Source organism: Struthio camelus, chromosome 18, assembly GCF_040807025.1.
Source record: "Struthio camelus isolate bStrCam1 chromosome 18, bStrCam1.hap1, whole genome shotgun sequence".
Classification (NCBI taxonomy): Eukaryota; Metazoa; Chordata; class Aves; order Struthioniformes; family Struthionidae; genus Struthio; species Struthio camelus.
Genome location: NC_090959.1, coordinates 16864205 through 16887642, shown reverse-complemented (window position 1 = coordinate 16887642; position 23438 = coordinate 16864205). Strand labels below are relative to the sequence as shown.

At 44.6% G+C, this 23438-nt stretch overlaps 1 protein-coding gene across 2 annotated transcripts; it reads left to right on the top strand.

The window, feature by feature from the left end:
• Positions 1 to 681: 681 nt before the first annotated feature.
• Positions 682 to 22595, top strand: CHRNA4 (cholinergic receptor nicotinic alpha 4 subunit). 2 transcript variants are annotated; one of them, XM_009670977.2, is made up of 6 exons: positions 682 to 840; positions 1779 to 1930; positions 5669 to 5713; positions 5805 to 5914; positions 14020 to 15397; positions 22009 to 22595. In XM_009670977.2, the coding sequence occupies exons 1-6, from the start codon at positions 780 to 782 to the stop codon at positions 22132 to 22134; spliced, it is 1872 nt and encodes a 623-aa protein (XP_009669272.2). In that variant the 5' UTR covers positions 682 to 779; the 3' UTR covers positions 22135 to 22595. The 2 variants fall into 2 exon arrangements, with proteins under 2 accessions (XP_009669272.2, XP_009669281.2); XM_009670986.2 differs by lacking the exon at positions 682 to 840 and having other exon boundaries at positions 1902 to 1974; positions 22009 to 22227.
• The last annotated feature ends 843 nt before the right edge of the window (positions 22596 to 23438 follow it).

The following is a 23438-nucleotide window of genomic DNA, read 5'->3' as shown; positions in this document are numbered from 1 at the left end:
TATGCGCCCGGGCCAGACGTGTCCCCGGACAGCGAGCACGCTGACTACCCTGTTAGTCTGCAGGACTGATTTTGGAAAGCACCTGATGAGCAGCTACGATTGACTGCAGAGCTGCTTGGCGTTCAGGTGCTATAAAGAGCACAGGTGGCCCAAATTACACCACTTCTGGCGGCCTGCTGGGTCCAGCTCTCCCCCTTCTTTCTCATGCTAAAAGTTTTCCTCCCTGGCAGCCTGTTTGCTGGAGCGCACAGCCTCTCTCCTCCTCCTTCGCCTAAGCAGGAGGTGGGCAGGTCTAAATACATTAAATATACAAACATACTCCGCTCGCTGGCTGCCTGCTCCTCCAAGGACTGGCGTTGGCAGTGGTGGACCACTAGCAGCAAAGGCTGCCCAGAGGGCTGGGGGGAGGGTGAAAGCGGCAGCAGCAACAAGCCAGCTAAGCCTCCCCCCTCCAAAGAGGGAGAGGAGCGAGCAGGAGAGCCGGCGCGGGCTGTGCACTTTGTGCCTGGCTGCAAGGGCTTGCTGCAGCCCCTGCACATCTCCAGCAGGTACTTGTGCGCGTCCGTGTCCCAGCGAAGAGCATCCTTCCAGGGGGAAGAGTCGGGAAGCGGTCAGAAGAGAAGGGGAGGGGGGAATCGGCTATTCTCCCCTGCCAGAGGCAGGTGAAAGAGAGAGAAAGAGCAGTTTAGGGGAATAAAGGTGGAGGAGCCGGAGACTCAGATAGGAAAAGTTGCCCTGCTGGGAGGCTCTGCGCTCTAGAGACTGAGCTCGGCTCCACCATGGGATTTCGAGTGTCTCACAGAAGCCTCCTCCTTCTCCTGTGTGCCAGCATCTTCCCTGGTAAGTTTGAGGAGGCTGTTTTACTCCTGCTCTTCTCTTTAGCTCTTTTCTCCCCGAGCCCTCCCAAAGGCATGCTATGAAGCCCAGTGGTTTGCAGGAAGGTTTTTCCCCACTCACGCATCCTCCTGCCCCTTCACTGTAGCTCCCCGAAATACCAGCCCCTACAAAGCACTGGTTTTTGCTTTTATTTTCTGCTTATTAACTAATTCGCAGGGGAAATGGTTAAAGCTGTGATGGGGAAGGGGAGGCTGAACACATGCAGGGGCTCAGCCTCCCTGCTCGGCTTTTCCTCCTGTTATCAAGTGTGTTAATGTGTCCCCCAGCTACAGCCCTGGCGGGAGAGAAAGGGCAGCCAGGGCTCAGCGAATGCATCCCTTTGTATAACTCAGGGCAGGCGAAAAGGTAACCAGGAGGAGCTAATCAATTTGTGAAAGATCAACTATGGCGCTTTGTTTGGCGGGCTGAATTTTTGTCTGTTTTTTTTTTTTTCCTGGTATGTTTGATCTCAGTTTCCATGTGTAAATCTGATCCGAGAACCCTGTCTCCTAACAGGTTTTGACTGAGAAAGGCTTCTTTTTCCTTCTTGTCTTGCCCTTTCTAGCACCCCTAGCAGGTTACTTTGCTTCCCCAATTTGTGCCTGTATGACAGCAAAGTGAGCATCTCTCTTTCCTAGCTGCAGACTTCAAAGCTAGCAACTTGCCATGCCACAAAGCCGCCAAAAATTTTAAATGCTTTTGGAGGAGGATGGTCCATGTTGTGTTTTTACAGTGGTTGTAGTAATCACCCCTCCTGCAACAGCAGTGCTATAGCTGGGGATTAGCCATGGTGGGTGAAGGCAGTGAAAACACCTGGCGATGCCCAGGGCAGGGCAGAGGAGGGATGTCACCAGGGTGGCACTGCCGTGCGCGTTTCACTGCCGTACCCCGCCTGCCCCCAGGCCGCGGCCACATGGAGACCCGAGCCCACGCCGAGGAGCGGCTCCTGAAGAAGCTCTTCTCCGGGTATAACAAGTGGTCCCGCCCAGTGGCCAACATCTCGGATGTGGTCCTCGTCCGCTTCGGCTTGTCCATCGCCCAGCTCATCGACGTCGTAAGTGCAAGCCACGAGTGCAACGGGCAGCTGAGATCATGCGGGTCAGGGATTTACTTACTATCGTGAAAATTCTGAACTTCTTATCAAACCCAGGGGGATGGATCTCAGCAGGGCATGGGAGTGACTGGTGTAAGTGCCAGAGGGCACTGGCTAAGGAAAAAGCAAGTAGCTAATCTGGAATTTGAGCATAATTATTAACACTATAATTTACACAAGCTCATTGGAGCAGTAACTTGCACACCTCTGGGACAGAGCTTGCCTAAAGAGCTTTGTGCAAAGGGAGGTTGTGAGGCTTGTTAGCCAATTTGGCAGGTATTAGCCACAAAAGTGTTCCTGAATGCTTGCTCAAGTAGAAGCTACACATATTCAAGCTACATATGCCATGCACAAAACAAAGTGATTTGTGCTATGGACTGATATGCACTGAAGTGCTTTATATAAATATGAGATGTATTTTATAATTTAAATGCATTTATTTATAGAAACATAAAATTTATGTAACAGGAGAAAGAACTTTTAGAAAGAATGATTGGCCGCAACATTCGTTTTCTCCCTTGAAGAAGCTGAGATTTCTTAGTGCCAGGACCTCAGTCATGGATAACTCAAACAGCCAAAGCAATAAACAGAAATCTTAAATTGTCCTCAATACCTTTTGCATACACAGTGTTGCAGGGATACTGCCTGTTCCCTCCAGGCCACAGGAGCTGTTTGGCCTGTGGAGATGATCAAAAACTCTTTCTCAGTGGTGGGAAATTATGACGACCTTCATTCTTGGTGAACCCCAAAATATTCAGCCCTTCAATTTGTCATTGGGACTCATTCTGTGTGAGAAGGGAAAAACGGAGAGGCAGGTTTTTATACGGGAAAGAGTAAGATTTGGAGCTGCCACGTTCGTGTGAGAACAGCCCAAACGTGCAGTGACGAAAGAGCAGCGCAGCGTGCCACGTTGTCACACAGCTTTAGGCCCAAGATGCAGAGGAGACGTAGCCCAGGTTAGCCAGGAGTCGGGAAATCGAACACACGAGTGTCTTGAGAGTCACAGCTCCTTACATGCAAAAGCATTAGCCTCCAACTGTGCAATACAGAAACGATTTTCCATTCTCCCCCCCTCCCTTACGTAAGCCTGAGGGATCCAGAGCCGTTTGCAGTTGCTAACGTTGAAGTTGTATGGTTTTCATTTGAATAATTAATAAAGCTCAAATGAGACATCGGTGACTATGGAGGCTTAAGAGAGACTTTCTGTTCTGCAGCTGCTGAATCTTGGAAGAGTGGGATCAATACACATGTTTTGTAGTGCCTTTCCTGTTGTACTTAAGAAGAATTAATCTTTTAAAATTATGTCAGTGTTTAGAAGTGCAACTAGCAGGTGGTTCTGTGGAGGGGCTGACGGACCTGCAGGACAGGCCTCCTTCCCTCCCATCCCACGCTGCTGTTGGATAACCCCGTCCCTGATGCATCATCCCACCCATCACAGTGGCCTTTGAACTGTCTCTCCCTGTCCTGAGAGCAACACGGTTTCGATGTGAGCCCTGGTCTGACTGCGAGACCTGACATTCTGCTCCCAACGACAGAGAGTGTGAAAGAGAAATCAGAGTTGTATTCAAATCCTGGCTCCTGCTGACAAAAGCTGGGGGGAGAAAAAAAAAATCAATGCACAATGTGGCATCCCTCTGTATCCTTAAATCACCCCAGGGCACTGAGGTTATTTTGAGACTAGAAGTCTCAAAATGAAAGTGGTGGGGGAATCAAGGCATGAGTCTGGTAGCAGTCACTGAGAAACACATCTGGACTCCTAAGTCCCATCTCTGCAGGCCCTTGCATGGTGCCTTCATGTTGAGAAAGGAGGCCATGCAGTCCAGCATCGCCATCGGCTGGGAAACCACCTACTGTCCTCTGGGCCACCTCTGCACTGAAGAAGGGAACTGTGCAGCCTGAAGCTTAGGCAGTCAATAGCACATTGCAGATTCCCCTACAAGAGAAACCCACAGGACCAGCCTCATCCTCCGCCCAGGCCAGGGGAACAGCAGAGCCCTCGGGTGTAGTATCAAAATGTAAAATCGGCAGGAATTTCCACCAAGGACCTGCATCCAGCTAGGGAGAAAAATGCTGCTAGAAGGATAGCACCTGTGACTTTGGGATCTCCAGTCCAGGAACTGTGGTGGAGGTCCTCAGATGCTTGCCTTACATAGTGGTAGTGGTGTGTGTGCCCAAGGAGTGGTGCGGTCTTGGGCACAGCAGCCTTCTCTAGTGCCATTCCTGGATCTCCCGCCTAAACCCAAAGAAGTAGCTGGATTTTTTCTTCCTCTGTTATTCATTTGAATCTCTATGTATTTTCTAATTGCCTGATTGGTCTGATACACTGTGACAAAAATTAAGCATTGAAGACTTTTTTTTTTCCTCCTTTGTGCTCTCCCTCATTCTCAGAAAAGGAAAGATAAGAAATAGAGCAAAGGAGGGGAAATAAAAAAAAATTTCTATTGATGCTTTGTTGAAAACCTAAGAAGTTTTCCGTGGGAAATGGGTTGGGAGGAACATTTTTCCACCATCTCTAGTGGAAAGAGCTGATTTGCAACCTAGATGCAAGTCCCAGACTGCAGAAGTCCCAGTGGGAAGAGAGCAATGGTAGCCACAGCACTCACTGTCCCAAACCCCTGGATGAGGGTATCTCTGATCAGTTTTTTTTTTCAGACAACCACGGTGAGGAGGTTCAGCCCCAGCCCCGTGAACCTCACGGCTTCTGATATTCATAATTAATTCTGGACTGACGTGAGAGTGAGAGTAATGATCAGCAGTTTGGTCCAAAGGAGCCCTGTCAGCTGAGCTGGTTTTAATGCCAGGCCAAAGAGCGAGCAAAAAGAGACGAACACAAAAATAAGCGCTTAGCTCTGGTGTAACCCTTTAATTGGGTAAGGTCTAGGCTCTGCCCCAAGTAGTTCATCCTGGTTATTTACAAAAGGATTGTAATCGGCATGCAAGGCAAGCAGCAGGTAGTAACGAATTCTACTACAGTGCTGCCAGCGTTGTATCTATCTGCCTTACTTTATTTAAAAGCATATATGTATTTTTACATTCTCATACTATTTGTGCTTAGAGGTAGGGAAAAGTCTATCAATGGACTGCATGGGTATACGCCAGATAGATTTTTCAAAAGGTTATGTGTCAGCGGAGCCACTTGCGTTTATTCGTGGAAGTCAATCCATGCTGCTCTAAGTTCATGCATTTTGTTCAATGAGAAATACTGTTGAGCTTCAGGTTTCCAGAACTGTGTGCACCAGTAACGTTTCACAGTATAAGTACTTGCAAATAAAGCTGTTATAATCCATACGTGGTGCGTATACATGAACGTGAGGAGGGATGTATTTATCTGGCAAGCCCTTTCCTCCACGCTGAGGACAAAGCCAGGCTGTGGAGCATTTTCTTCTGCCTGTCCCCATGGCCCCAGTGTTGAATCTATCAACACTGAGGCAAATCCTAATAAATCTGATTCGGTCTGCTTGCAAGATTGCTTAGGCGCAGGCTCAGCTGTTCCGTGGCATCAGACAGCTGTGCCCCCTCCCATGTTAAATGGCAGAAACATCTGCTTTTTATTTCCAAGATGGAACTTACATTTATTGCTGAAGTAGTTTACGATTACAGAAATGAATTAAGAATGAATTAATGAATTAAGTGAAGTTTCACGAGTTCCTTGGGCCACTTCGTCTGCTCCTGTAACAGACATCTGATCTTGCATTGTAGGATGAGAAGAATCAAATGATGACCACAAATGTGTGGGTGAAGCAGGTGGGTACACCAAAATATGTGATTTTCCCTGCTCCTTTTCAGTTTTGCAATCCCAACTCCCTCGGCTTTGCAATTGCCTTGTTTTTGGCAGGAGTGGCATGACTACAAGCTGCGCTGGGACCCCCAAGAATACGAAAATGTCACATCCATCCGAATCCCCTCAGAGCTCATCTGGAGGCCGGATATTGTTCTCTACAACAAGTGAGTGTGAGCTTGGTAACTGGAAGGCAAACCTAGTCCTGGCACATTTGCTCAGTGTATGGCATCAAGGATATTGTTGCAACTGTCTCTCCGTATTGTATTTGTTATCTTTGGTCGAAGTCTCTGTAGGTTCTTGCAATACCTGTCCCAGACATGCCTTAAATGACACCACTGTATTCTTCACAAGGGTTTGGTTCTCCTGCTGATCCTTCCTCTGGACTGCAAATTATGCGGGTGATGTCAGGTATTGCTTTGTTTTCGCATGTTGGAGACATAACTAAGTTGGATTTGAGCTTTCAGCCCTCCTCTAATTCTTTACCGTCAGTTGGAAAAGCTGCTTTCGAAGGATGGGAATAAATAAGGAAAATATGCTGAAAAATATCAGACTTGCCATGTCTCCAAATGCAGACTAAGGCAAACTAATTTTTTGGTCTTCACTCGTACTAAGCTATGTTCTATGTTTTACTCAGCCTCTCATCCCTGATCAATAGCGTTTCCTTAGAGCAGAGCATTTCAGCACCTCGTGTGTTAGCAGCAGTGAGGGCAGGCTCTTGATACTGGTATTATAAACTCTCTGCAGCTGCTAGGGCAAAGGGGTGCTTGTAGGTTGTTTTTCAAGTCAGCGCAACACAATTTTGGGATTATTTCCAAATAGGTATTTGTACCTGAGTCCCAAATGCTTGAAATCTGTCTCCCACAAGGATACTTCATAGGGAGCAGATGGTTGTTCCCTTCCTTTCCTTTGGGGCCTGTGGGTATTCTTGAAAAGGGTGTCTGCATCCCAAGACTACTTTTTTTTTCTGTTTTTTTTTTTTCCTTCGACTTTACTTATCACATCAGAACTCTGCAGTCTCCTTGGATGCTAGAAAGCCCCAGCCTCCCTCCCCAGCACAGGCTCCAGAGAAAACACTTGTTGCAAGCATCAAACAAAAATGTCTTTGCATGTGGCTAACACTCAAAGAAAACACTCACAACAGAAGGCAGACCCATTTCCAGTGAACAGTTTCCTGGTTCTAGTTTGATATGATTTTGCTTTTATTTTCCTAAAAAATGGCTGAGGGAGAAATCTGTCCAGGGGATTGCGAGCTTTGGAGACTACTGAAATTGTTATCTTTTCCAATGGCTTATCTCTGATCCTCAGTGGTGGGGAGTGATTGCAAACCTCTTGGAAATCACTGGGCCCTCACATAGCACCTCTGACAGATTAGGCCAATAGAAATGATTAATTTATAGGCACGTGGGCCTTCCTACCCTACAGGAACATACTCTGAGCACAAGTATTATATGACAAGTGCCTCACATTGCAGCCAAGAAAGGCGCTCGCAGCTTCCCCTGGAGAAATTGAATGTGCCCGTCTTCTGTGTGGAGAAATCATTGCTTAATTAATGACAAGGATAAAGATTATCACTTTAGGAGCTTCTGGAGGCTGCTGAAGTAGACTGTAGTGCCAAAGGAAATAATCAAAGTGCTATGCAAATCTCCATGCTCTATAGGGCCCTCATAGTTCAAGCCACTCAGCTGCTGCTGCTGGTGCACAAGGGCCTGAAGTGTTGGCCTTGCATCTACCCCTCCTTGGTTCACCATGCTCTCCTCGGGTGACTGAGCATGGGCCACGAAAGCAGGGCCCTAGTGCTAAAGGAGAAGGCCTCGGCCGCTCTGCTGCTGTGCTCTGGACCTCCTAGCGCCCTAGCTATCTAAATCCAAGCTGTGACTCTCCCTTTCTCCATATTAATCATCAATAACCATATATTCTGCTGTTGGTTGCCATGAGTCTATCATGCATTTTTAATTGGTTACTCTAACCATGAATTAAACATGTATGTAAGCACCAACCATTAGCTAGTAATGGTTTTTCATTACTTCTATACCTCTTTAATACTACATTTGCCCATGCTCTTTCATACAGTGTCAAATATACCTTGTGTAGACTGTTTTCTGTCTCAGGATGTACAATCAGCATCCTGCACTTTGGTCTTCTGTCTAACTTATCAGCCACGCCTCAAGCTGCAGTCATTATTTTAGCTGCACTGCTCCAGCGATCAAGTTTCATATTTTGGAGGGGTTGCAGGGCATGGCATGGCGGGCACAATGCATGCGAGGCAAGGCCTGCAGCCACCGCATAGCGTGAAGACACTGAGGTCGGACTCTTCTGTCTGGCAGCTCAGTGACTGTGCAACCACACCATGTTTGTCTTTGTAGGCGTCTCAGCTAGAAATGCCTAAGGAACGCTTTGCAAAAAGCTGGTGCATAGTCCTGGGTGTTGCTACCAAGGATCTCCTCTCATGTTGTTATGTATGGATATACATACATATGTGTATATATATATATATCTATATACACACACTATATATATATACACACACACACACTCTCTCTATATATATGTATATGGATATGTATGTATAGTTTACAGGGAATTTAAAGTACATGCACATAATTCCAGGCCTCTAACAGCAACGAGATTGTGTGCAGACCTTGGTGCAAGAGAGAGGGTGGCCGCACTGGCCATTTGCACTGTTCAGGCTTTTCACTGTCACTTATTTACTGCTTACGAGGTGCACTGGCAGAATTATGATACTTCTGTTTGGGATGCTATGCTTTGGAAAAATGAGCTTCTGCCTAGGAGATTAAGCTAATGCCTCTCCTGTTTTCATCTTGGGGAATGTTTAGAAATGGTAAAATTTAAATTGATTTGAGATTTGAATCTTTAAGGAAACCTAACCCCTTATGAACTATTCTCATATCTAAACTCATTATTGTCAAAAACTTCCATTTATTCACTCTAGAGGCCCAAATTAAATCAGTAAACTTGGCTGGTTTGGCCTAGAGAGTATTTGTAGTTGTCAACATTCATAAGGAAACTAAAACCAAATTAATATCCTGTGGGGAAATTAATATGCCATTGAGTTTTCAGGCTTGATGAGATAAGTTCCAAGACTCTGTAAATAGTTCCTACTAGATGTGACAAAACATATGTATAACAGAGGAATACGAGTTAATAATGAAATGACAGAGCCTCTCTTTTTCTCTTTCTTTGCCAAGGAGGCCAGCTGTTCTGTATCTGAGGTTGTAAAGGCTCTACAGACATGATCAAATCATTTATAAATGAATTATCTAATCGTCTACATTGGCTTCTTTTCCCATTCATGAATGGACTTTAAGCACATTTCATGTTTTTCTGGGTGTAGTTAAAGGAAAATTTGAAATGTGAGCTTTGCTGATTTGTTCTCGACTGGATAGTCACGATAGCATTGGAGCATTTCCCTTCTCTAGCCTAGTGATTGTAATACCTGGGAAGAAGCTTTTGGGAATATTCAGACTTCAGAATTTATATTTTCTCAATATTTTCTGGTGTTAGCTGTTTCAGACAGAAATTCCCGCTTTAGCCTTCACGGTCACAAAAAATAAATAAAAGGCAAGATTGTACATGAAGAGCATTCAAGCACAAGTTTCTGTAATTAGGAGGAGGAAATATCTTGAGGAGTTCACCCAGTGGTAATACAGACACAAAGGACTGCTGGACTGGGTTAGAAGATCAGCTGGTAGGCAGCTTTTGAAAATCGTGAGAAAGTGGATCATTTTTTCAAACTATACTGTAGTGACTTGTTCTTTTGAACTATACTACCGTGTTTGCAGCCAGTGAGGCTTATGGAAAGAATGACACCGGTTTCCTGACTCATCCCAAAGCTATTTGGAAAAGAAACATCAGAAAATGCCCTAGTATAACCTTAAAAGAATTGGAAACATTCTTACATTTTTCTTTGTGTTTACTGACTCTTCCCAACAGACCATATCTTGTCATTTTGTACTAGGTTGTGCTTATAAAGGACCCATAACTGCTACTTTGCACTTAAGCTTTCCTGATTCCTCTGGGAATTTAGATGACTATGCTTTTAGAGACAAATTTTATTTCTAGAGGTCCTTGAGATTTGCCCCCAAGCTCTTTCCAGAAATACAGGAACTGAAAGAAGGAAATCTGTAAGAGGGTTCTCTCCCATGGGCTGTTGCTGAGTGAGCATCCAAGGCCTTCTGCTACCTTTTTTTCTCAGGACAGAGCTAGAGATTTGTCTCCAAAGTGCTGATGAGAATTCTTGGCAAAGGGAGGCGTCAAAGCAAAATGCACAAACCGAGCCCTGCTCAGAGCAGTCTGATGAAATAAGCATAGGATTCTCATTGTAGCACCGCTGTTTCTAAGACAGAAGCTCATTTTACTGAAGAATGATAGGAATTTCCATTACCAATGATTTAAAAACATTTGAAGCAAGCAAAACTGAGATGGGGCCTACAGAAGTACACATCTGTACACAAATACATATCTCCACATAGACCTCTACATCTACGTACCTAAGATGCAGCTGGACTCATCCATCTTGTATCCAAAGAGCCAAGATGTTGGAGATATTCAAAACCTGACTGGACAAGGTCCTGAGCAACCTGCTATAGTTGACCCTGCTTTGGACTCGACAATCTCCAAAGGTCCCTTCCAACCTCAACTATTCTGTGATTCTGTGAATTCGCAGTGACCGTTTTGGCAGCACAAAATAATTGCTGAACAAAGAATTCTGTAATTTGTCTTTGGAGAATGTCTTAATCGGAATGTCACAGCCGCATCCAATGTTTACCAGTTTGTTTGAAAAGATCTTGTGCCCTGTTCTGTATTGGTTAGTGCTGTTGGATGAAAAATGCTTTAAATGAGGGACATTTTAGCTATATCTATATATGCATATAGCTAATTTTAAGACTTTTAAAGCTGTGCTTGGATTAAAATTGTATAATCAGAAATTAAAATAAATGTGTGCCTCATTTACATGCATTCTGAACATATTTAATTTTGTGAGATGATGTATTTCCCAACTGCAGGGGAAATAGAAACTGGCAAAAAAATCTCCATCAGCAAGCTTTTTAATGAAGCACAGTTGATGTCTGCCAGTAAAACAATGCTGTTCTTGAACCCTTAGACGCTCAGAAGTTCTTAGAAGAAGAGACTTTATTCTCAAAACAAGGAATCAAAGGCTGCAGAATTATTTCCATCAGAAAAGGAACAAGCAACTGCCTTCTCGCTTTATTGGTGTGCAAATTTGACATGAAAATATAAGAGCTCTGGCACTTTATTACTGACAGATATTTAAAGCTGTCAGGTCACAGGAATCAGGAGAACCTCACTATCTTAATTCTCCAGAGTTCTTGCTGTGATGTTTACCTTTCACCAGCTCATTCTTCCAAATGGTTTTTCATGACAACTGTCATAACATAGTGGTCTAGATTGAATTAGATGAAAATGTGTTACTGCTATAAAGGAATGACTACAAAACAGATTTTCCCTGTCCCACTATATCAGATCTCCCACCCTCCTGTCTAAGGAAATATTCACAATATACAATCAGAGCTGCTCGTGTAACTTGGCTGAGAATGGGTTTCCCACAACAAGGCCTTCTGCAAGGAAATAGGGTTTCCCCAGGCTTGTAACTCCAGGCTTCATTTGCAGTCAGTTGCCGCAACTTTGTCTCTCGGAGGAGATATGGAAAGACTTTGAAAGACCATTAACAGCTGCATGACCTGGTTGGCGCCGTCCTGTGTCAAAATGAACAGGTTCACCCAGAAAGAAAGCCTCTCTCTAGGATCACCTCTGCGTTGCCAGCATGCCAGCAAGCACGGCTTCAAATCCAGTAAGCATATGCTTACCGCGTGGGTGGTATGCTGCCTGGGAAATTAGGCACATATACATACATATCTATCTATTTATATATGTATGTATACATACATACATCTGTGTATATATATGTATATGTGTGTGTATATAAATAAGAACAAATGGTGAAGATGATTGTCACTACTACCTTTGCACAGTGTAGCTGGCTGGGATATGAACTATCCACAGCAGCGTGGCTAATTTACCCTGCTTACATATCTCTACTCTGAGCCACAGTGAGAAGTTCAAACATGCCCAGTGAAGCCCATTTACTGGGAATGTCAGTTCTCTACTGATGTGGTTCCCTCAGCAGAAGGAAACTCAGAGGCATGGCTCTCCAAAGAGTTCAGTTTCCCAGATTTCCCCTGCTTTTTCCAACCGGCATTTTTTGGACATTCACCCAGGATGAAAAATTTGCAGCTGTATCCAAATGTCATTCACATCTTAAGGCTGCTCAGACCAGGGACTTTGGTTCAGGGTCTGTCTGAAGATACCAAAACTCTGTCTGCAAATACAAAGCACAGGGTTAGGAGAGAGAGAATGTTTAAAGTTTCGGAGAATCATTACACAGAGAGGCTACATCCCTAAGGATCTGGCTCACTTTCAAGTGAAGGGATAATTTTGTGATTTGAACATCCAGCTTCTTTCACGATGATTAGCTGAACAAGATGGGCTTGTGCGCACCTGTATGCTTCAGTATTGCCTCTCTGTGTAAACTAATGCAGGCTGCAGATCCTCCAAAAGCTGCCCGGAGGATGGACATTGTTGCAGAGGTGCTTGTGGACTTGGCCCCAGACTTGGCGTTTAAACAAATGTTGGAGTGCTCACATGCTCCCCTCAGTGAGAGCAGATGAGAAATAGGGCTTCTTGATGGTATAGCTGTGTAGGGCACTAATTACTTACTCTGCTAATTGACTCTATTAATGAGCTAATTTTTTTCTGTTGCTCCACACACCGGGGCAAGTGGCAGGTTAAACATTTAATTTGTACTAGTAGAGCAATGGATGTACGAGAGGAACGGAGCTGTGGCTGGGGCTGCAGAGGGAGATGAAGGACAGGGCTGTCTCAGGGTCAGGGCATCCCAATGCCAGTACAAGGGCTCAGATTTTCTCAGTCTCCCTCCCTTTTCCTACGATATTATAGGTCAAGTACAGCATTACCCCATTGCCTTTCTTCCCTCACATCCCCAGTGCTCCTGCCATTCCTATCGCCAAGTTTGATCTCCTTCACTTACATCCCAGTCCCCATGACAAGCTGGAAACAGCCTGTGGTGGGTACATGGTATGGTACTGCAGGAAATCAGTGCATTTTTCCCTAGCTGCCCGGCTGCAAAAATCAGATCCAAACACAAATGGCACTGTTTATGGAATAGCTTTTTCACTGCCTGGGAAATGGTCTGATAAATGGCAAATCTGCTGATATAAAATGCTGGATTGTTATATATTTATCTTATATCAGCACAGAGAGCCCAACTGGGATAGTCCCTGTAAGAATACACCGTAAAAGACAGTTCTCTCCCAGAGTGGGAAATCAACAGCTTACCTTTTGTTATTCCTGTTAATAGGAGTTCTTATTGCTTTCTGTGCAACAGACTGAAAGATTACCCAACATTGTTTTATTTATAGCAGGTGTCACAATTGATTCTGCATAGCCCACAGCCACACTACTTGATAGTGTATCCTCCCACCTCTCTAAGGCAATGAAAACTCAACCCTTGCCAGGGTGTTTATGGGAGAGCTTCAAGGAATATTTATGCATATGCACCTCAGGGGACTGACTACTTGTGCAAGGTGAGGCTTGACATTTGCAGGCAAATCCAGTGCTTGCATAGGCCACCAGATTTCAAAACACTACTGGCTAGTGTGGATGGATACAGTGCTTGTGCATGATGTACCTCTCACTTCTGCCAAGTACAAAGGCATGTCAGAAAATGCCCTAAGTGTATTTTTTGGAAGCCAGGCACTATATATCCTATTTCTTTAGTAAGAGTTAAGAAGTCCCAGAAAAGTCTAAAGATAGACTATTGTCACAGCTGTCATATTTAAGGTCTTTCTGCATATGTGATGGAATAGTTTTCTTCACCTCTTAGCCTGGAAAGGCAGGCTGCATTGCTGTGTGTCCTAGAAGATCTCTCTTGAGGTTCCTCTGATCTCAACAAATGGTGTCCCATCTCAGAGAATGATGTGCAGATCAGCATTGTGGGGTATTACCCTTAGAGTTGAACTCTGTCACCATCTCATTCAAGTGGCACACAGATGTGGCAGGTGTATGCACTGAGGAGGTTTTCCAGATGTACACATGCTCTGCCTGCCTAGGTGGGAGAAGATTTGTTAAATGTACTTGTTAAATGTAATCCCTAACTTTCAAGCTTTGAAGGCACCATTTCCTTTTCTCATCTTATATCTATCTCTCCCAGTGCTGATGGTGACTTTGCAGTCACCCACCTGACCAAGGCCCACCTCTTCTACGACGGGAGAATTAAATGGATGCCACCTGCTATCTATAAAAGCTCCTGCAGCATCGATGTTACCTTCTTCCCCTTTGACCAGCAAAACTGTAAAATGAAGTTTGGCTCCTGGACCTATGACAAAGCCAAGATAGACTTGGTGAGCATGCACAGCCATGTGGACCAGCTTGACTACTGGGAGAGCGGGGAATGGGTTATCATAAATGCAGTGGGCAATTACAACAGCAAGAAATATGAATGCTGCACTGAGATCTACCCCGATATAACTTATTCCTTCATCATCAGGAGGCTGCCCTTGTTCTACACAATCAATCTGATCATCCCCTGCCTGCTTATCTCTTGCTTGACTGTCTTGGTCTTCTACTTGCCCTCTGAGTGTGGAGAGAAGATAACTTTGTGCATCTCAGTGCTGCTGTCACTCACTGTGTTCCTTCTGCTCATCACAGAGATCATCCCTTCAACCTCTTTGGTCATTCCCCTGATTGGAGAGTATCTGCTCTTCACCATGATATTTGTCACCTTGTCTATCATCATTACTGTCTTTGTGCTCAACGTGCACCATCGTTCCCCACGTACCCACACTATGCCTGACTGGGTGAGAAGGATCTTTCTTGACATAGTCCCACGCCTCCTCTTTATGAAACGGCCCTCTGCAGTGAAAGACAATTGTAAGAAGCTCATTGAATCCATGCACAAAATAACCAACACACCAAGGCTTTGGTCCGAGACTGACATGGGACCCAACTTTACTACCTCATCTTCCCCCAGCCAGAGTAACGAGCCATCACCTACATCTTCCTTCTGTGCCCATCTAGGGGAGTCAGTCAAGCCCCAACCTGTCTGCAAATCTCCTTCCAGCCAGTATACTGTGCTTCACCCAGAGCCTGTTCACGTATCCAGCTCCTCACCACAGTCCTCGTGCCATCCTCTGAGTGACACCCAGACCACATCCATCTCGAAAGGCAGATCCTTAAGTGCTCAGCAGATGTACAGCCCCAATAAAGCAGAGGAAGGTAGCATCCGCTGTAGGTCCCGAAGCATCCAGTATTGCTACCTGCAGGAGGACTCGTCCCAGACCAACGGTCAATCCAGTGGCTCTCCAGCATCCCAGCGGTGCCACCTAAATGAAGAACAACCCCAGCACAAACCCCATCAGTGCAAATGTAAGTGCAAAAAGAATGAGGCCGCTGGCACATCAGGTCAAGGGGCCAAGACGCACAGCACCAAAGAACAACATCTTCTGTTGATGTCCCCGGCCCTGAAGCTGGCGGTGGAAGGAGTTCAGTATATTGCAGACCACCTGCGAGCAGAAGATGCAGATTTCTCAGTAAGTGTGCTAATTTAGCCTGTTCTCCTTGAGTAAGTCTGCTAAAGGAGACCCACCAAACCTATCGGCTATACAAACTGTATACTTGCTATTGCAGGCTCTGCCACCTCATGACACAGCCTCTGGACCCACTGGTCACTGCAGGCATAGCCACAGTGTTTGCTCTTGGGGTTGTGGTAGGGCTGTGGACCGGGAGGGTAGCATAACCGGACCACGCTCAGGGCTGTGCTGAAGCAATAGGATTCTCCAGGAGAAAATAGGAGTAAAGTTGTTGTCAAAGATGTTAGTAGGACCAGTTGTGAAAAAGAACAGTAATTCCTCCCCATTCCTTTTTCATTTATTTATTAGGGGTGTGTGGGGGGGGGAATTAATTTTTCTGAGCTCAAAACCTGTTAGAAAACAGAAATCCTTTGGCTCTCCAAAGCCTGAGCCTTTGCAAAATGATATCAGTGGGTGCACTTTAACTTTGATTGCTACAACATGGCTCTAACATCTGAGCTTTGGTGGGTTAGCAATTCACAATGCTGCTGGTTGGACACTGGGTCATACCACGGCTCTCAGCTGTGCCTTCGGTTTTCTACAGATGAAAGTATAGAAACAGGATCCTCCCTGGAAGCTGACTGTACTGTCCTGACCTGCCTGAGCTCCTCTGTCTGTCCTATGGCTTCACCAACTGTTAAACATCTCCTGTGAGATGCTGAGATCTGAAAATGCCTCTGACTTTTGTGAGAGCTGTAGGTACTCTGGGCCTTACTGGAGCATCTCTCAGCATTGCTGGGCATAACCCATCCCTAAAGCTATTACTGGGGAATAGAAAGTCTGCCAACTGGCAGCTAAAATTATGAAAGAAAGAGAACCAGAAAGTAGTCATCTCTTGGGAATTTAGCTGACTTTTTCTTTATAGACAAGCCTCAGACAGACAGGGAATTAACATTCTCTGTTTTCTCTTAAGTATCGACTCCGGTTATTGAGTTTGGGAAAGCAAATTCCCCAAAACAGGTTATGGATGTGCATAGCATGTAGTAGCACGGGGACATTTCAGGGTACGTTTGGCTCTGCATAACACGAATCCTTGTTAGGTGGCTCTGTCTCTGGGAAGGTGGGTGGTCAGCCAAATTTCACACTTCATCTGAAGGGGTAAACGTGGCTTCAAGCTCGAGAAGGAAAGAGAGACTCAAAGCACTTCTTCCACTGGAGATGTTGATACACGTACAAGCATCACGTCCTTCTGCACCTCTCATAACTCTTCCCCCATAGCACTAGGGCTACCAGGTGCTACTTAATTATGGCAGTTCTGAAGGAAGGCACAAGATAACCTGATTTCTTGTATTAAAGAAAAGTCGTATCCAGCTTTTCCTACGGGGATAAGTCAGCAAAGGCATTTCTTTTTCAGCTGTGTTTACAGTTTGATTATCTTAAGATTTACAGTCAATGTAAGTCACGGTGCTTTTATGCAAGACTTCTTGGGCATGAACAGTGTCTTTATATATTTGCATTTTTCTCAGCACTGAGCACTTAGCTATACAAGCAGGAACAACAAAAGATTAAGTGCTACTATCCATTTATGCATCCTTTGGTACCACTCTGAGATGCTTGTGTTCTTTAATGTCTTTCACTTCACAACATCCCTTTGAGGGAGCAACTGTTTATTCCTCATTTTGAGGACTGAGAGCCAAAACACAGAGATGAGATGACTTGTTCAATTTCAGAGAACAAATCTGTTGCAGAGAAGGGACGTGAATCCCCATCTTCCTTAGTCAACAGCCCAGTTTGCTTTATGAGGCTAAGGCACTTCACAGGTACTTTAAGACTATGGGAACTAAACTCTACTCTCTTCCACTAGGAGTAATCACAAGTAAACCCATGGAATTGAGTTGTTTTTCACACATTTTCCCATGGTGCAATTGAAAGACTATTGTACCAGGGATGCTTCTCATTTCAACTGATCTTCCTTCTGGTGGCTATCCTCCTTGGGGCTTTCAAACAAGAACTGAGTCAATAAGCATCATGGATTCTTTCTTTGTAATCCATCATTTCAACTTTCCTTAAAATGAAAACAGTCTTCAGAGTCCACCAACTTTCTTCTTACACCCTCCACTGCTCTTCCCTCTTGAAATGAAGCAATTATTTTGGGGAGAAAGCTATTCACAGCCCTAAACATCAAAAGCAGAAGTGGAGCAGTTTTGCTGGCTCTGGCCAGACCCTTGGCGCCAGCCCACTGGCAAAAGCACCCACAAAATACCCAGCAACAAGGGGACGGTGAATGGAGGATGGCCACCGCCAGGACTACCGTTGCTGGATTCCATCAGGCTCCACTGGAACAGTTTGGCCAACCTGTCCTATGAAACTGTCTCATTTGTTCGCCAGATTGCCTCACCAGCATTTCAAAGCCGTGGGGAGCCTGGCAATATTCTCAGAAAATAAAAGAGAAGCAGACGCCCCCACTCTAGCATGACAGTAGGACAGAGTACCCATCTGGCCACAGTTTTCTGCTCTTTCTCAGCAATTGTGGGTTGCACTGTAGGCAGTTCAGTGCTTCAGACTTGGGGGAACAATTGCTGAGTCTAGTCTGAGTCTATAGTTTTTTCTTTTTCTGGATTCAGATAATGTCAAGTAGGAGAGCACATTTTTTCTGGATGGAAATGAGAGAGAAGAAGGAAATACTATCACATGAAATTCAAATTTACTGTAAGGAGCAGAGCTGAGTTAATAAAATGGGAAATTCTTGGGAAAACAATCAGTACTCTGAAATTTGCTTTCATCTTAAAAATCAGACTGCAGCATTTCTTCCTGGGATGGAAGTTTCCAAAAAATGCATCGACAGACACCTCTAATGTAGCTGCAGCCCCTTGGACACAGCTCGCTGTCTCTTGCGCAATATTTTTAGAGACATACACCTCCTCAGAATAAGAACAGAGCTTGAAGTGTCTGTCTTTTTTCTAAAGCAACATCGCCACAGGGGCAGTGTTTCTAAATTAAAAGTAAATAGCTTGTTTAATTAAGTGCTTCAGGAAAAAAAAAAAAAGGGAAATGCAAGGAGCAGTTGTTTGTTACAGAAATATCTGCAAACAACACAGATAAAAAGGCACACTGGGGGAAACACAAGAAGATTGAATCAGCCCAGCATATTTTTAAAATGCCATTAGAAATTAATTATAGACTGAGAAGCAAGACAAGTTGCATGTCACACATGAGCCAAAACAACCAGACACCAACACTGCAGTCTGGAAAGCCTCATCGTCCTCATGACTGTATCTCTCTCATGACTACTCTAATAGCAAATCTTTGAAAACAGCTTAAAAATAAAATGGGAGAGAGTAAATCTGAGGGGGCAGGAACACAGGATAATCTCACCAGTGTATTTTTAACAAAGTATAATAAACCCCACTAGGGACTGCTCTAATCTGTGGTGCAGGCTATCGCTCCCGAGGATCAGCTGTTACTCGGAGGTCCCAGAGGCACCTCAGGCCACTGTCAAACTCCTGGGCTCCTGCCCTAGTCCCACTGCTAGGATATGGAAGGTGCTAGACTAGGAAGCAGAAACACAGGCTCCACCAGAGCTGCGTGTTACCAAACATTTCAAGAATTTGGGGGTGGAGGAGTCAGCTGGTTCCTGCCCCAATCCTTTCCCTAAAACAGTTGTGAGTGAGCTTCTTAAAAACTAATCAAAACACAGATCAGAACTGCCAGATGTTGACAGCTGCATACGTTGCCAGAGATGCCGCTGCAGATTGTGTTCCACGTGAGCTGCTGGAGAGTTTCAGTCAAAGAAATACTACTGTGCAGTCAGAAAAAATAATAATAATTTTCTTTTCCTCCTGCTCTGTTTTTTCATAGCATCTCCATAATTTCCAATTTCACCATTCTCTGCTCTTGGTCTGAAGCTGGATATTGTTTTACAAACACCTGATGTATGTCCAGCCATCATTTTCTAGACTGGTTGAGTATGCACATGCCTTTACACCTGAAAGCACATCTCTGTTGAACTCATCAGATTGTTCCTCTTTTCCCATTCCCCCTTTTTTTCTCAAAGAGAAACTCCTCTAGTTCATGTCTTTTCTTGGAGTGATCTAGCACTTACTTACTAGCAGAAATACTCACAAAATCTTACTTCACTAGAATGGAGGAATTTTTCCTTGATCCAACTTCCCAGCTGGACAGCAGATTGTAAAATGCAAATCTTTACTCTTTGGTTATATCATGAGCCACTAAACCCTGGAATACAGTCACCCAGAGCTTGCTTAGCCATCCTTCTCACTAGGAATATTAAATATCAGATTGAGAGAGCCTCACTGCAACTCTCAGCAAATAGTGAATAAATTAGAAAACCTGCACAGCAAAGGGAAATTATTCACTCTGACCTTATCCTTGGGATAAGAGAATTCCTTTGAATTTTGAGAGTTAAGTTACTATTGCTTTTACTCTCTGTAATTATAGATCACTGTGCTAGGAGCTGTAAAACAACATAGTTTCCCATAGGAAGGTAATAAGCTTTGGGATCAGTGTCTGTTCGGTTACCTCGCTACTGAATAGTAAAGATCTGCTTAACTTGATGCTGTTATTAAAGGCAATAAAATTATCCATTTCATGGAAATATATAACTGATTCTTACACTTTTGAAAACGTCCACGTATTCCTGAAATTTAAGATTGTTAGTTCAGAAAACAAATTATGGGAAAGTATTACATATTCTCTAGTGCTCTCCTCTTATTTCCCAATTTACAAAGCTGCTTACTGAGCCAGGGAGCTGAAGCAAGACCAGATGACCTAAAGGCCTGAATAAGCAAATAATCAGAGGCGTAGTTAAAGCGAGCATTTTGCTGGCATTGCTTCAGCTGGGTGGTGTCTGTGTTACGGCATAGAGTGGACACAAGTGCTTAGGAAATACGTTTGAAGGGTCATGATTAGTTTGTGAAGGGTTCAACAAGCCAAAATGAGGTAAATGCACATATCCTGCCCACAAGGACTAATTCTATTAGCTCAGTAAAACAACTCAACATTTGTCACAGAAGCCAGGAGTGTATTTTCTCTCCCTCTGACACATCATGATTTTTGTGAGCCACCCACAAGGTGTAAGATAAATTGGGTGGCGCATCCATGACTGATGAAGAAAGAAAAGACTTTGGGCGAGTTTACAGAGTCGCTGTGTTGTGCTCGGAGAGAGTATTTGTGTGAATGCTTGACAGATCCTAATATTTTATAAATTGAAGATGTCTCTGAAAACACCATTTACAGCTAAGCTGCAAATGGCTATTCAGTGATGCTTGCGTTGCTTCCTTTACCTAAGTGGATTTCCAGCATATTCAGCAAATTGTTAAAAAAAAAAAAAAAAAAAAAAGAAGCAAGGTCTCCTGCACATCATGTTTCAGCTCCCTCCTGCTAAAAAATGTTCTGGGCTATCCCCTCATTATTTACTATGTTTAAAACAAAAACGTAATATCTGTGGATGAGAAGCTGTGCCGCAGTGTCATGTCGCTATGGTCGCTGCTCTTCCCATGCCCGCAGCAGCCCTGTGCGTTTGGCAGGTTTGGGGCATGGTGCAGCCACCGTTTACTCAGGGTGCCAGGCCAGCTAGGGTAGGAAGTTTGGGTATTTCTGGAGGCAGCTACAGCCAGGATGAGCGGCACCCGCAGCCGCTGCAGCCTCTGCTTCCATCTCTCAGAGGAGTCAGGAGCAGCAAAACCATCTCTAAGGATAATTGATTTTAGTCTTGTCCTGGAGGAATGGAGGAGCCATTTCTCTTCTCACCCCGGGGAGGTTTGAGCTAGCTCCCTCCGAGATGGTTTCCCTAAAGAGCAAGGCAGCGTGCCAAATTTCAGCCCAGCGCTCAAGGCAACGGCAGGGCTATTCATCACAGAGCAGTACTTTATAGGAAATTATAATGGGTACAGCCGCATCAATTAAAACGTTGCCATCTGATCGGTCCTCTTCCTGGGAAAGAAATTAATAACAGCAATATAATAAGAGAGGTTTTCGCATGCATGTGGTTTCTCACTTAATGAAATCACCATTTACAAGAATTCTTTCTTGCTGATTTAAATGAGTACTAGACCTCCCCAGGGAGCAATCACTGGAAAACCCTCCCACAGCAAGGCAAAAGTGGAGAAAAAACAGGATGAGGAAGACCACTTCTTTCATTTCCTAGTTCGTTTTCACTTCTTACTCTGTCAAAGCAGTAAATCCCTTCTCAGAAAGACTTTGGCTTCATTAATCTGTAAGTGAGTCTGGGAACATCAATACTTTTTTTTCCCCTCAGCTTGAATCTCAGCTTCATTTACCCACCCAATTACAGCTGTTGCTCATGGAAAATGGGACTGAGTGTGTAGACAAGCTTAATTATCCACTGGCGTGTGTCATCCATGGAGAGTTGTGAACAGTGTGCAATTGTGCATGCACACCCTCCGAGTCTGGCAATCTGTCCCCCAGATAGCTGCCAGAACAAATCTTTGCCATTGCACGGGACTGCTGCACGAAAAAGAGATTCCCTCCCTTCCCTGCTGTCTCTGGAGCTAAATTAAAATACTGTATTCTGGAATAAAGCACCAATAGTCTTACTAAGTTTTAATCCTGATTAAACATTAATAATCAGCCTTTCGTCTCTGTGTTCCCAGGTGAAGGAAGACTGGAAGTATGTTGCAATGGTCATTGACCGAATCTTTCTCTGGATGTTCATCATTGTGTGCTTGCTGGGAACTGTTGGTCTCTTCCTCCCACCCTGGCTGGCAGGAATGATCTAAATATAACCCCAGAAAGAAGAACGTATAACCCACTCTATGGGTTTTAGTTCACCTGGAAGGAGATGAGCAGAGGAATGGAGACAGCCTCTTGAATGATTTACCGGGTGCCTGCATATGAGTTGTTCCGGAGCACTCTGGGAACACTCTCTGAGGTTTCATCATTTTGCCAAGCCATTTTCATCTCCTCCATCTAAGTTAGGGGAAAAGTTCTTATTCAAGTTTGTACATAGCATAGTGGCATTCATTGACATATATTCAGCAATGTGAAAGCATGAGCGTGTTCCCTACAGCAGTATATACAGAGGCTTTGCACCAGCCAGCCCCTGCCAAACTACCTGCACTCATCTTCAGAGGTCATGGTGTGCCCTGTCTAGTAAATTCGCCCCATCGAGCTGATATGGTCCAGGACTGTGTGTCCCTGTATGTGTCATTTTATAAATAAAGTTCCAAATTTGGGATTCCTGTGCAGGACATGGCCTGTGCTTTGAAGGTAATATCAAACCATGCTTGGTGGTCCCTGAGATCAGGCAACCTGGGCTGATCAACTTTCAAACAGCCGGTAAAACTAAACAACAGAGACAAAAATGGGCAAGCAGGGTCTGAATCTGCCATCAGCCTCAACTGGTGAGAAAACCACTTAGAAGATGCTATTTTAATAGGCAGCTTCAGTAAGAGCATCTTTTGGGGAAGGCCAGATTTACAGATTAATCAGAGAGAAAGGAAGGCCCATGGTTTTATCAAAGTACCAGCAGAATTGTTTTTGACCCCTCCTAGGCAGCATGAACAAGTGACACCAGCCTTGCCGGTGCAGACAAGCCCACTCACGTGCTAACCTGCTCAGGGAGCAATATGGGCTGCATCAATTACCTCTGACAGCACAGCCTGTTAATGAGTAATTTATTACAGAGATTAGAGTGTTTTCTACCATTCCCAAATATGTGGATTCTCTGGCCACTATGAAGTTTATTACTAGGCAGCTGTAGCTAGCACGCAGCTTTGGAAAGTACATGCAAGGAGAGGTGGGCAGCTGCCTGGTAAGCAGTGCAGAGAGGGTCCAGTACAATCCAGAGCCTGTGTTAGGTTTGATGTGTTGCACTCCTATGCGATACCCTAGGACATGAAGCAGGGTCATACTGCATGGCTCAATGGAATAATATGATTTAGAGAGGTTTACTTCAAATACAAGTTACGGTATTCAATCCAAGTGCTACAAAGCTAAAATCAGTGTAGTGATCAGCCCAGTTGACCTGCTGATCCCACTTGGTCTTCTCGTCTAAGAAGCTGCAACTGATCTCCTTCTTCAC